At 36.6% G+C, this 14,053-nt stretch overlaps 1 protein-coding gene across 3 annotated transcripts in view; it reads right to left on the bottom strand.

The window, feature by feature from the left end:
- The window catches only part of LOC107605295, a 20,540-nt gene extending 7,958 nt beyond the window's left edge, over nucleotides 1-12,582 (bottom strand). The window contains exons 1-8 of one of the 3 annotated variants that reach the window (XM_021105012.1): nucleotides 12,001-12,582; nucleotides 11,778-11,893; nucleotides 11,323-11,419; nucleotides 11,096-11,237; nucleotides 10,502-10,565; nucleotides 9,651-10,422; nucleotides 7,030-7,359; nucleotides 4,685-4,954 (exon numbers count right to left, since the gene is read on the bottom strand). In XM_021105012.1, the coding sequence (XP_020960671.1) occupies nucleotides 4,685-4,954; nucleotides 7,030-7,359; nucleotides 9,651-10,422; nucleotides 10,502-10,565; nucleotides 11,096-11,237; nucleotides 11,323-11,419; nucleotides 11,778-11,893; nucleotides 12,001-12,414 (2,205 nt within the window). In that variant the 5' untranslated portion in view covers nucleotides 12,415-12,582. The remainder of the gene's footprint in view (nucleotides 1-4,684; nucleotides 4,955-7,029; nucleotides 7,360-9,650; nucleotides 10,423-10,501; nucleotides 10,566-11,095; nucleotides 11,238-11,322; nucleotides 11,420-11,777; nucleotides 11,894-12,000) is intronic. The other 2 variants (XM_021105013.1, XM_016307132.2) reach the window with 2 other exon arrangements.

The raw sequence follows: 14,053 nt of genomic DNA, 5'->3' as shown, positions 1-14,053 counted from the left end.
GCAAACTGTCTCCATTTTAGTATAATCAGTATACATTTTGAACAAAACAACGAGTAAAACAAATAAGTTCTTCTCACAGCCTTCAAACAAACAACAAAGACAGCAACTTTATAAAAAAGGCAACCCGGTGCACAAGCATCCCGCATTAACACAGGATTCAGGAAAGAATTGCACCCAAAGGATGTAATGTAAGCAGCCTAACCTCATAATTGTATTAGCGGTTGATTCTGTGACTTAAATCCGTAACCTTGAGGTTACACGGAAACAACTCACCCCCTCGAAAATAGTAACTTTATCTAGAGAGAAATTAACAAACTCCAAAATGCAAATTGATGAAAAACTGAAAGCTTGGATCTTTCTAAAAGCTTTTTCAGAAAAAGATCCATTTGATTAGAAGGACGAGTCTGGGCCATGATGCTTCTGGAGTTGCTGTGATAACTGGCAACATTTGAGTGGAAGATGTTTTTGGCCCTCAACTTTGTGTGCCATCAACTATGACAACACTCTGGATTGCCCAAACCAGTGTGGCACCACCAACTTTCACCACCACACAAGCTGCCACATCACCACAGCAGCAGTGAGATGAAGGGATGAGATGGGAGTGATGATGAACAAGTTGGGGGCCAGAAAAGGATGGGTATAGAACAAGAGAGTGACATAAGGGGTTTGTTGGAGGCGAGATAGGATCAACAAAAGGGGTATTATGGACCTTTTATTTGATAGGTTAACTCTGTTAATATCCTCTAGAAATGGAGGTAAGTCCTAACCTGCATGTACAGCCTTTGTAAACGTAATTTGGTCCTATAGAATAATAGAAAATTACAACAAAATGAAAATAAACGATCATACCACCACTTTTTCCTGTATACAATATACTCTAAGAGCAGTGTAATCCATACTTCTCCAAAGATAAATAGGTGAAAGCATAAACTTTAAATACACATTGACACTAGAGTGAATGAGAAGAGAGAAAACACTGCTTAGTCTCATCTTGGTTCTGGGCTGATATGCTTAATCCAGCCCCACTAGGACACACAAAGGAAGGATTGTTTTCTGCTTAGTAATTGGCCTACCTGAGGAGGAGAACTTTAGCTATCTCCATGTTATGATTTGGGACTCTATTGGACATTGTACATATTTGGTTATAAGTCCATGTCTATCCATCTTGATTACAAGAAAGAAATCTCCTAGTAAATGAAGTTAAATCTGTACGTTACTTATCTCAACATATCTATAAAACTAAATAAATAAATATATTTCATAAAATATATGATATGCTTCAATATGGCTGCTCCCATCAATGCGGCTTGCCAATGTCTAAAATAAATAGTGATTGATCATAAATAACTTCTTTCGGTTTTGAAAAGAACAATTCAAAACTATTATTATCAAAACCTTCATCGTTTCAAAATCCAATGACACTCCCTCTATTCTTAATTAATTGTCCAATTCTGAAATTCCAATTTTCCCAAATAATTGTCTACTTAGCAAATTGAATGTAACTTTATTTTTCTTTTCCAGTCATATCACTTATATATATACTCTAATCAACCTCAATAATAATGCTGTCAGAAATCAGGATAGAATCATATAATATCAAAGAATATCAAATATGATCTCTTAGGTTTAGCATTGATATTTATCATTGTTTCCTTATTAGTATTATATTTTTACTATTCTTATGAATAGATGCTAGTATTCTTCTCATGCATGACAGATCACATAGGAATGACATATTCTCTCTCATCTGCTGAGTTACTATTTACTCTATAATTTTTCAGGTTAATCAGGGGTTTTAACATGGTATCCGAGTCATGGTATCTTCCGTGATCTCATATGCTTCCATTGTATCAAGCTCTATGTTGAAGAATCTTTTATCTCGTGTTCTCTATTTCTGTTTCTCGATTAAGCCACCTTGTCTCTGTCTCTTTGTTTGATAGTCTCGCAAATCCCTATTTGAGTCACTGCCGCCACAAGTTGAGAAAAGTCTCAAAATTCCTCCTCCGACTGCAGTTATGTCGTGTTATCTTCTCCACCCTCTCCACTCCATTGTCATCACTGTCGCTACCAATGTCTTTGCCACTGTGGCCTCCACTGAGTCAGTAGCTCAAATATCTCTGCCTTAAGTTGCTGTTAGCACTGATGGCACCTTCTTGTCACCAATCACTGACCGCACCGTCAAGCTCATCATCTCCAGCCGAGCCAATACCATCCAGGTTTGAGGCTTCATGCACTTCCACGCACTATTTTCTCCCTTGGATTCCATTCACCACCGCAGCTTTCACCGGTGCAGGCAAGCACGTCAGCCGTCTCTTTCCACCGCCATGCTCATCTCAGATCTCACCATCCTCCGGATCTGGTCGTCGGTTTCTCTTTCAACCACTTTTCATCTTTTGCATTTTCTGCATTTCTACAGTGCCCTGACACTACTACACCATTCATCCGGGCTGTTTCCACTACAATAGTCCACCTAAAGCATCATCAAACTCCTTGATTTTATCTCTATCGGGTGTCATGACTACTGATTCTCCCACTTCTAATAGTTCTTGCATGTTTGACATCTCTACTATCTATATAACCTCAAACTTGTAAACACTCTAAAAACCATATCTAAGAAGTGAGACTTTTAATACATGCCCAAGAATGAACATCTAGAGCGTGAAGTTTGATTTCCAGCATGAACATATGGGATGGTCCAACTAGATTGGATTGGATAAACTACCATATTAGAATTGTGGGTTTAACTCACCCCAAAAACAAGCTCAAGAGGTGATAGGGGCCTCGTACTTATAAACACTCTAAAGACAATGGATTTTAAGAACAACAACAAAGCCTTGTCAAACTAGGTGGGGTTGGCTACATGGATCAAACATCGTCATTGAGATCTATCATGTATCATGTCTACAAAGAGACCGTTTACATGTAGATCTCGTTTGACCACATCATAGATGGTCTTTCTAGGTCTTCTTCTGTCTTTCACCCCTTATCCATCTTCCATCTCATCCACCCTCCTGATTGGGTGTTCTGTCGGTCTTCTTCTCACATGTTCAAACCACCTGAGACACGATTCTACCATCTTTTCCACAACGGGTACTACTCCAACTCTCTCTCTTATATCTTCGTTCCTTATTTTATCCAATCGCGTATGGTCACCCATTCATCTCAACATCTTCATCTCTGTCATATTTAACTTATGTTCGTGCTTTTCTTTGGCCGTCCAACACTTTGTACCATAAAGCATAGCCAGTCCGACAGCATTGCGATAGAATTTACTTTTAAGTTTTAAAGACACTTTTTGTCACATATAAGACCAGACGCATTCCGCCATTTTGACCAACCTGCTTGGATCCTATAATTTACATCCTGTTCAATCTCTCCTATAAAGCATCCAATATAACTTTTAACTTTTCGTAGGATGTTTTCTCCAATCTTCACCTCTATATTAGGGTTTCTCCTTCGGCGGCCGAACTTACATTTCATATATTCCATCTTGCTACGGCTTATGCACAGACCATACACTTTTAGGTCTTCCATTGACTCTCCCATAAGGACAATATCATCAACAAAAAACATGCACCATGACACAAGCTCTTGGATATGCTCTGTGAGTATTTCCAACACTAATGTAAAAATGTATGGACTTAAGGATGATCCTTGGTGTAATCCTATACTAATAGAAAATTTCTCAATCACATCACCCTGAGTCTTCACACTAGTTGTAGCCCCATCATACATGTCTTTGATTGCATGAATATATACGATCCCTACTCTCTTCTTTTCCAAAACCTTTCATAAGACCTCATTCGGCACCCTATCGTACGTTTTTTCCAAATTAATAAACACCATATGTAGATCTCTATTATTACTACGATATTTTTTCATCATCCTTCTTAACAGGTATATCGATTCAGTAGTAGATCTATCTGGTATAAAACCAAATTGGTTCTTTGTTATTTGTGTCTCTTCTCTCAACCGCCGTTCTGTCACCCTTTCCTATAACGTTATGGTATGGCTCATGAGCTTGATCCCTCTATAGTTTCTGCAACTTTGTATATCCTCTTATTATTGTAAAATAGGTATTAAGGTGCTCTTTGTCCACTCATTTGGCATCTTCTTTGACTTTAAAGTCTCATTAAAAAACTTAGTTAACCAACAGATGCCTTTCTCTCCAAGGTCCTTCCAAACTTCAATCGTAATATTATCGGGTCCTACTACCCTGCCATTTTTCATCAATTTTAGAGCATCTTTTACTTTGAAGTCTCAAATCCTTCAATAGTAGTCGAAGTTTTGATATTCTTCCCTCATGTATAACCGACCAAGATTGGAAAGAATCTTCTGTCATTCGTTAAATAACTCGTAGAAGGGTAATTTTGTAAATTGAAATTAAATTTTTGTAAGTCAGGTACATTTTAAATTTTTAATTGTATTCTTATTTCAAGTGAAAATTCAAAAGTAGACAATTAATTAAGAACGCAAGGAATACATCATATGTAATGTATTTTTATGGAAGCAAAGATAGAATGTAAACGGGTCAGGATGCAGACCTAGATACCAAAAATATGATGGTCATAAGAATAAAAAAGAATGCTCCCAGCAATTAAACTATTCACCATTGGCAAGGCATAATTAGTGAATCAAACTGAAATATCCTTTAAAGTAATGCAAAATTATTATACTAATTTACCTTATTTAAGGGACAGCAATAGTTATGTCTGAACTCCTTGAAATGCTTTTTCAGATATTCCTTTAACACAGGAATATCCTGTCTCCGGAAAACATCCCAAAGGACACCATCAGAAGCATCCCCTCCAGCTAATATATTGCTTTCTTCCTGATAAGTTACAAGGAGCTCTCTCTTGTCTTGGTCATGGTGCTTCCGTTTCAAATGCTCAATCGTTCTAAGTTGGTCAGATGTCAACCTCACTTTTTCAGCAGTATGAGTTAAAATATTAACCTAAAATGGCCAAATTAATATAAAAGAAAGGAGACACAATTTCATATCTCAATACATATAAATCCTAGCACTATATATAGCAACAAATACAATGTTAAGAAAGATTTGGTAAGGAAATTGATGAGATTAAATCACAAATAGCAGAGGATTGAGAAAGAATAACGAGGTTTAGAACAAGTGTATTACGGATGAGGAGGGTAAGGTTTTGGTCACAAAAGGAGCATTAACGAAAGATAGAGAACTAATATCACAAATTATTCAATGAGAGATATGAGACTCTCTGGTGTTTGGATCTGCTACACACAAGGAAGGAGGACCCAAAATTTTATCACTATCGGAGAATGCGAGAGTTTGGAGTTAAGAGGCCCGAAAATGAATGAAGAATAGTGGAGCAGTGGGTCAGAAGATATATATCAATTAGGAAAGATCTACGAGAAAAAGGCATTAATTGGTTGGTCTAAGAAGATGCTAAACAAATGGAGAGAAAACGCTTTGATTCCCATATGCAAAAACAATTTATACATAATTGTGGAAACTACATAAAGATAAGCTCGTGACTCATACCATGAAATTATGGAAGGGTGTGATAGAGCGAAAGTTGAGACACGAGACTTGGACTTTGGAAAGTCGGCTTTTGGTTTTATGCTATGTAGATTTACCAGTGATGCAATATGCTTGTTCAGAAGAAATGATGGAGAGGTACTGGAACAATAAGAAAGATTTACATGTGATTCTCATTTACTTAGAAATGGCATATGATAGGGTGTCCTGTGGAAAGTTAAGGTAGCAGATATTTTTGTGTAACTAAAGATATGCACAATAGGATTACAATATGAGAACCCAAGGAGGTGTAATAGAGAAACTTCCTATTGTTGTAGGTTACAGTTGGGGTAATCTCTACCCTGATACATTTTCACACTAGTCTTTGTGGTAATTATTAAGCATATCCAGGAACCCATACCATGATGCAAATGACATCATTTTTATGGGAAAATCAAAGGAAGATTTTAAATAAAAAATTAGATTTGTGGAAATAAGCTTTACAAGTACATGGTTTACACATAAGCTACGTGTGTAAATTCAGCACGAGAAGAGAGAAGTTTAACATATAAAAGAAAATTGGAGAAAACACCATACACCACAAGTCGAGATTTATGTATCTCAATTGAATTATTCGAGACAATGGAAAAATAGAGGATGATATAAACTATAGGATTCAATAGGTTGGTCAAAGTGAAAGACTGGTTCGAAATTCATTTGAAACGAAAAATAACCTATAATACTTAAGAATAAAGTTTATCACACTGTCATTAGACCAACTTGTGTAGAACAAAGTGTTGGGTGGTAAAGGGTGAACACAAACATAAATTTAGTGTGACCTAAATGAGAATGCTTAAATGGATGAGTGGCTATACGCAAATGAACAGGGTAAGGAATAAGGACATGATAGAAAAGGTGAAGGGTGCGCCAATTGTTGAAAAGATGGTGAAATCATGTTTTATGTGATTTGGACACGTTTAGTAGGGGGAGGGGGAACCAACAACAAATCTAGTGGAGAAGCTAAATTTGATGAAAGATTGAGTAGGGGTTAGGAGCAAAGGGAAACCTAAGAAGTCTCTGAATGAGGTATTCAACAAAGATCTAAGTATAAATGGGCTTACCGCAGATATGATACATGACAGGATGCAATGTTGTCATTTTCTCCATGTAACAAATCCCAAACAATGGGATAAGGTTTTGTGATGTTGTATATTGCGAATCCTAAGTAGATTCATCTCACAAATTATCAAATCTCCCAAGAAAACATAGCATGAAATGAGAGGTTATGGACTATGGAGTATGGACAACACAATGAGCACAAATTTATGACGAGAACTTGAAATGACAATCTGCTCATACATAAAAGCACAGAGAAATGCATAGTCTTAAGGGAAGCAACAAATGTATACATTTATACATCTACAAACATTAATCCTTCATATGTGGGACTGCATTCGAAGATAAACATGAAAAGAATTCAAAAAGTTCAAAAGAGATATCCTTCAACAAATAAGAATTGAGGAAATAAAACATACTGTATCAGAAATATCATAGTGGAGTTTAACCACAGAATCACCACGTCCAAGCTCTTGAGGAAATCCATATGCAATATATGCTTTTGGCTCCATGTTAGGTGTTGAACCAGTCCGTGGTACTTTAGAAGCAAGATTAAGAACACCTCCAAAAGGATGTGTATATTCCCCAAAGGGCAATAAAGACATAAATTCTGCATAGTGACGTGGTGCACGTTCCTTGAAGAAATCAGGGGGCCAATCATTTAATCTCAGCATCTGAGGCCAACCACACCAATCCCAACGACCAGTTGTGTACCCAGTAAAGAATTGGTGGATATTAATATCTCCCTGCTTTTAAGTAGAGAAAGTATACATCACCAGCAACAAAACAGACATATTAAGTGAAAACTATAAAGAATTTGAAAAACAAAGCACATATGATTTAGTTCATTCTAATCATAGAACAGAAAGTAATTAGTACAGATGGAAAATAATATTTTGTACCAGAAAATGTAAACAGGATGTACGCCTTATCCAACATAAGCTAGATGTTGTAAGACTGAAACAAAATGGAAAACATAGTAGGAAACCAGAAATAGAGGATGAAAGGGAAACTACAAAACATTTGGATGGTTGAAAGCAAAACAGACAGGGATAACAGAAAGAAATATAAGTTGTAAATGTAAAATGTTAAGATCGGAAGCAAAACCGAGAAGGGATAAAGATGACAATACTAACAGCATTCTAAACTGATCAAATATGTTTTGTATTTGTTGACAGGGCGAGGAGAAACAACATACTGGCAACAAGCATCTACCATGCCATCCAAAATGGGTGTTTTGTGTTGATAAATATCCAACTTGACCGAAATCTCAATCTTACCATGACAGCAGAATGTCTAGAAACTATTTCTGACATGAAATCCATCAAAAAATAGTTGTAAATTTTCAAAAATTTCAAAAGACTTCTCTCAAGGGCAGCTCGGTGCACAAGCATCTCACATTAACGCAAGGTCCGAAGAAAGCCCGCACCCAAAGGATATAATATAGGCAGTCTAACATGTTAATTACATCAGTAGTTGATTCCACGCTTGAACCTGTGACCATGATGAGGTCACACGAAGACAACTCAACCGTTGCTCCAAAGCTTCCCTTAAAAAGATTTTTCTCAAATCTCATTAAAAAAAAAGATGGTGATATCAAATTCAAAGATGTAAAATTTAATATTAAAAATTGGGAAAATAACACAAAACCCTATTGGGAATTTGGGATTTCTGAAAATAGCACCGCACTACCGCAGTATTGCACCCCATTCTTTGATAGTCTATATTAGAATATTTTAACAAACTATACTCTTCTATTTATTATCAATAACTTTCCTGTAGTCGCATAGTCCATCAACACATTACACTATTAGAAAAATGCAGAAAACCATTAGAATTATTGAAGAAACTTTTTAAATACCTATGAAAGTTAATTTTACAGAAAAAAAATTTTCAACAGAAAGGATCCATAAAAAGAATCACCTATCGAAAATTCTTTTGATCCATTGATTATCAACAAAAATATTTTCTTCTGATTGATAATTATTTGGGAAATTTTGTCACATGTTTTGTTGTTCATAAATTTAAGGTTCAATTAATATTTAGGTCTCTACTATTTAACTCAATTTCTTTTTGAGTTACTATATTCTAAAATTTTAATTATGTCCTACATTGCATAAGTTTTCCTAATCAGGATTCATGTCCCTGTTTATATGAGCCCTTAGAAAAAATGAGATTAAATGGAATATTCCTTGCATATAGTAAGACCTTACTGAACATCCAAAACCATGCTTGAAGAGAATACTTAAGACCATCTTAAGAAATTGCACAATGGACAAGTATAGGACTAACACTCCCTTCCCTATGCAACAAACATTGGGCACTCATGGTTCTCTACTTCTCTTGGGCTTGGCATCTATCTGACACAAGGGCCAGCTTTTATGGCAACCTTAGACAAGATTACAAGAAGAGACAAGCAGTGGCCATTTTAGAAAGCGGAGATGTCACCGTAACCGAGTCTAAATATCTTTCTAGAATTTAGCTATACGGCCTTCAAATGATCCACCTAACCATCAAGGCCAATCTCAATAATAAAGGCTTAATGACAACCAACTATAGAAATCCCATGAGGTAATGAAACACGAATACACGTCAAATCAGAATCCAAACATCTCAAGAGTCATCACTTATCACCAACCTGATGGACAAGTGCTTCATGAACAATTTCAGGGATGGAAATAGAGGATAAAGCAAAAGCAAACACATAATTGGATGAAGACAAGTAAGCAAATTATGAATGGGGCAAGCAGTGTAGGAATTACATTTTCAAAAGGATGATATTTTCCATGGGTAAGTTTGTGGATAGGGTGATATTTTCCATGGGCTATAGGTAAGTTTGTAGCTTCAATAGGACACAGTGAAGCAACCATAGAGGAAGGACTAAATCTTTCAGGGGAAGACAATGGCATCAAAGAGTTATGAGAATCAGTGCAAGTGTTATGAGAAATAAGAGCCATGAGATTTGAGAATCCATATAAAAATAGAATTTCCAAATAAAGCCATCAGAAGTCAACACTTAGGATTGAGAAATTAAACAAACCTGTGCCCAATTTAGGCAGTCAAGTGCCTTCATATCCAAATGTTGATTACCCTTGCCCATATTAGTCAATCGGAATGCACGCCACATGACTAGTGGTTCCCAGCTTAAACCAGATGTACGTTCAAGCACATTGCTTACAATAACAGGCTCGCCTCTACTCCAATGACATTGAAAATGTTTCAACTCTTCAGGTTTTTGACTTATAGCCTGAGGATGGTACAAAAAGTTGTCAATGGAATTTTCACGAGAAGCCGCCTTCAGTGTATTATTATTACTTCTACAATCTGTGTTTCTGCTGAGCCTCAAACATGAACACCAGCTAACAGGATTCTCAACTGCATTGTGAAGCTTATGTGCTTCTGCTTCTTCTGCTTTGTGTACTAACTCTGAGATAAAATTTGGACCAAGTACACTTCTCAGTTCAAGAAACCTGTTGCGACACTTATTCTTTGGGCAAGGAATGCTGCCATCGCTCTTTGCATGCCACCCAGATCTTGACCATCCACGAACATCAGGCTTAGCATCAGAATGCGCTAAATTCTTCTTAGAGTCAGGCTTAGCATCCTCATGTGCTGAATTCGACTTGACTCCACTTATATATTCACAACCATGCAGATAATTGATACCCCAGTTGACAAATCCAAGCTCATCTGGATCTGCACCACCTAGTAGCTCTCCATTGCGAAGCTCATAGCAACAGATAAGACAAAGGCGGAAAGAACATTTTCTACAGAATCTGTGGTAGTCAAATATTGACGTCTTGCAGTTATCACTACAAAAGAATATAAGGTCAACCAACTAAAAGAATATGAGGATAACTGAAAAGAAAAGAGAATCAGAAAAATCCCAACCAGTGGACACGTTCATGTTTACAGTACTCTGACTTTTCAATATTTAGCTTCGGGAGTGAAAGCCCTGCAGTGCACATCCCACAACCAAACTAAATAACAGTAGATATATATACTGAATTTTGACGGTGGCATGAGATGACCTATATTGCTAAGGTACATACAAGAAGCATTATCAAATTAATTCAGAATAATCTGAGAGAGAGAGAGAGCCAATCACTTGATCCTAAAAGTAAAGAACCAAAACCAGGAATTAGAAAACACTAACTAAGCAAACCATGTAATATGAGGAAGGGAAAAACTGGAAAACATGGTTTGCAAGAGGCAAGATTTGCTTGTCAAATCTTATAAAATACAACACTTTTTACTTTTTGTTGAAGCCCTCATCGCGCAAATAGGTGTATTGAACTATTGATGGCACTCATTCAAAACATCCTTATAGACTTATAGTCATTTAAAGAAATATGAGTACTGAAAAATGCATATACACTAGTCCAACTTAATTTGCATCAGGATCAAATTGATTTATTTCAGAGCAAAGTTTATATGTACATCACATCGGTGACCACAACAGAGACTCCTCAATCAAAATATTACCTTTCCTCTTAGCTTCTATATCCTTCTCAATCATTTGTTCTTTATCCAACTGTCTTAAATAAGGAAGAAGCCGTTTTAGCAAATACTTAGAATGCTCAAATCTCTCCTGTTCGTTCCTTGGCACACGACGACGCCTCATTGCCTACAGAAAACCAAATGGCCATATTGTAAATCTGGGATACAGTAATTCACGGGTAAAGCCAATATAAAAGGGGGGATATACTGACCTCACTTAATTCTGTAGATCGCAAGCATGCTCTGCAGTTGCAATTACCACGGCAAACCGGACATAACACTGCATCCTCCGGCTTTAATTCAGGATACCTAAAGATGCAACAGCAAAAATATCAAGAACTGACAGCATGATAAGTCTTCATCATAAAAAATCTAGGGGTCAATTTGGTTGCAGTTTCATCTTCAATTTTTTTTTTTTCATGATTTTATAAGAAACAAGTGAAAACAAAGAAACACTAAAAATGGAAAGACAATCCAAGCACAGCTTAAACTTGCAATAACTTTACAGTTTATAGGTTACTGCTCTTGCCATTGTCACTCGAAATTATGTTCTCAAGAAGAAATCTAAAGAATAAAAAACAAAAACTCTAATATTCGAGACATTGACCATTAAATATAGCTTTACTCCAAATATATATATATATAACTAAAAAACAGAAATCAATACCAGCTAGCCAAACAAGGCATACAGAATCTTTTCCGCTTGCAATTTTTGCACCTCACAACGTCACCTTTGTCATTTCTCTGACATTGATGGCACATTAAGCTCTCCTCTTCAAAAAACTGTTGATTAAGAAACAAAGTTTTGACCACAATTTCAATATACATGATCACCTAACACCAAATTTTGAACATCTAATCAAAAGGAAAAAGAAAAGGGAATAACGAACTTTAGGGCCTCTCCTAATGAATTTGGGTGTCTCCTGTGGATGCTTCCGAAGTAGGAACCTCCTGCCGTTGGCGACGTCCTTTTGAGAATCTTTATCCAACCCAAGCTCAACATTATCACTCGGAAGTTCACTTTCCGTCGCCGTCGAATAACCATTTTCATCCTCTTCACTCTCAGCCCTGCTTCTGCTGCTAGTTCCGACGTTACTAGAAATCTTCGCCATCTTTCGCTTTCTGTCCTGCCTTGTTCCCTTGGAGTTCTGAACAAGAGAGGAATTTGTAGCTCCATCATCGTCTTTGGCGTCTTTGTCAAGGTCAACATTATTATCACTCGGAACTTCATTTTTCGGCGTCCCAAAGTTAACAACTTGTGTCGTCCGTGGCCGTCGCCCTCGCCGCTTCCTTGCCGGCAGCATTGGAGGTGGGAAAGGGAATAATGAGGAGATTGAGAGAAAGATAGTCAGTTGAAGAGCCCTAGGAGGCTAGGACTTGAAGCTGGTAGTGTAGTTCATTTCAGTATTTCACCATAAAATCTTGAATAAAGGAATAATACACTGTAAAGTCATGTGAGAATTAACTCCTCCAAGATTTTATCAATTTTGTTTTGAGTAATACCTCAAATAGATTTATTGTAGGAATAGATTTATTTAAGAACTTAATTGTAGGAATAGATTTATTTCTCACGAAAATGATCCAAGTCATTGATTTTTAAAATGGTTAGAGATATATGTCATACACGTCTTTTATCTAGGTTTTAATCGGTTAACCGAACATTCTTTTTTTTATGTGGATGTGATTACTGTGACGTGTGAGGATATAGACTATGCGTCGCTTTTAGGACACATTAGTTCCTGCACACGTGACCAAAACGACGTTTCAAAGCACTAAAACGACGTCGTTTTGAGGGGACAGATTAATCCTCAACTTTTCTTATGAAAGTGTTACAAAACGATAGCGTTGTGAATGCGTGTCCTTTTTAACTTCTTATTGCCCTTGCTAACTGGTCCATTAACAGACTTATTAACTTTTAATTTCTTATGCAGAGTTTTCATTGGAGATTTCTTTTTTCCATTATTCTTTTCTTTCTTACCAGTTTCGACAGGCTCTTCCTCTTCACTTGAATCGGAAAAACCATATCCAGAAGGTAGGGGCTTATACAATGCATTTTCTGTCGACTATTTGAACTCTCAACATCTGCATCATTGTCAAGTCCATCATCTTTTGCACTAACCTTTTGCACATTCACCTCCTCAACACTAATATCATCATAGTCATCAATGAACTCCGTATCTTCCATGATAGGATGGTCAAAATAGATGTAAAATTTGTCATTATCCTCATTTAGCATCTTATTATTTTGTAAAGTTCTGATTTTTTGTCTCTGTGAATTGGGTGACGACCGGATTTCAGGTTAGCAGAAGTAGGATCATACCAAAACATTGCCTTGTAGTCATGGTAACCCAAATCCAAAAACAGTTTTTTCATGTTAAAAAAACATATTAAGTCAATGTCCATTGGGAGAAACTTTTTGACTTCTCCATTGATGTACACAAGTACTCTTTTATTGTCTCGAACAAAATTTACATCGTAGTGAAATACGGATACCATGTCTTCACTCATCTAAATATAAGAAAATAAAAATCTATCATAACTTCAACAAGCAACAAACACATTACAAGAGCAGTAAAACAGAATCCAATTTTTAAATACTGACATTGTTAACGTTATTATGAAACGGCACAACCTAAATCACTTTACAACTCTGACTTAACTTACACTAGCAACACACTATCTTTGATCTACCCTACACATGACATGCATGTTCGTCATACTTCAATCTTCACCTCCAAATTAATTCAGAAAAAAAAATTAATAAACGTACCTCCAACAATGGCGATATGCACGACACACCACCGCCATCAGTCAGTCGCCGTCAATTCCATCAAACCGCCGTTACAGACTTCAGTCAACGTTAATGAAGTTGAGGAAGATGAAGGTTACTTTGTAAAATCTGGGTGAGGGTTTGGGGTTTCAGGTAATTTTACAGAGACAAAG

Source organism: Arachis ipaensis, chromosome B06 (assembly GCF_000816755.2).
Source record: "Arachis ipaensis cultivar K30076 chromosome B06, Araip1.1, whole genome shotgun sequence".
Taxonomy (NCBI): domain Eukaryota; kingdom Viridiplantae; phylum Streptophyta; class Magnoliopsida; order Fabales; family Fabaceae; genus Arachis; species Arachis ipaensis.
The sequence above is the reverse complement of the archived record's forward strand: the minus strand, read 5'-3'. Positions and strand labels throughout refer to the sequence as shown.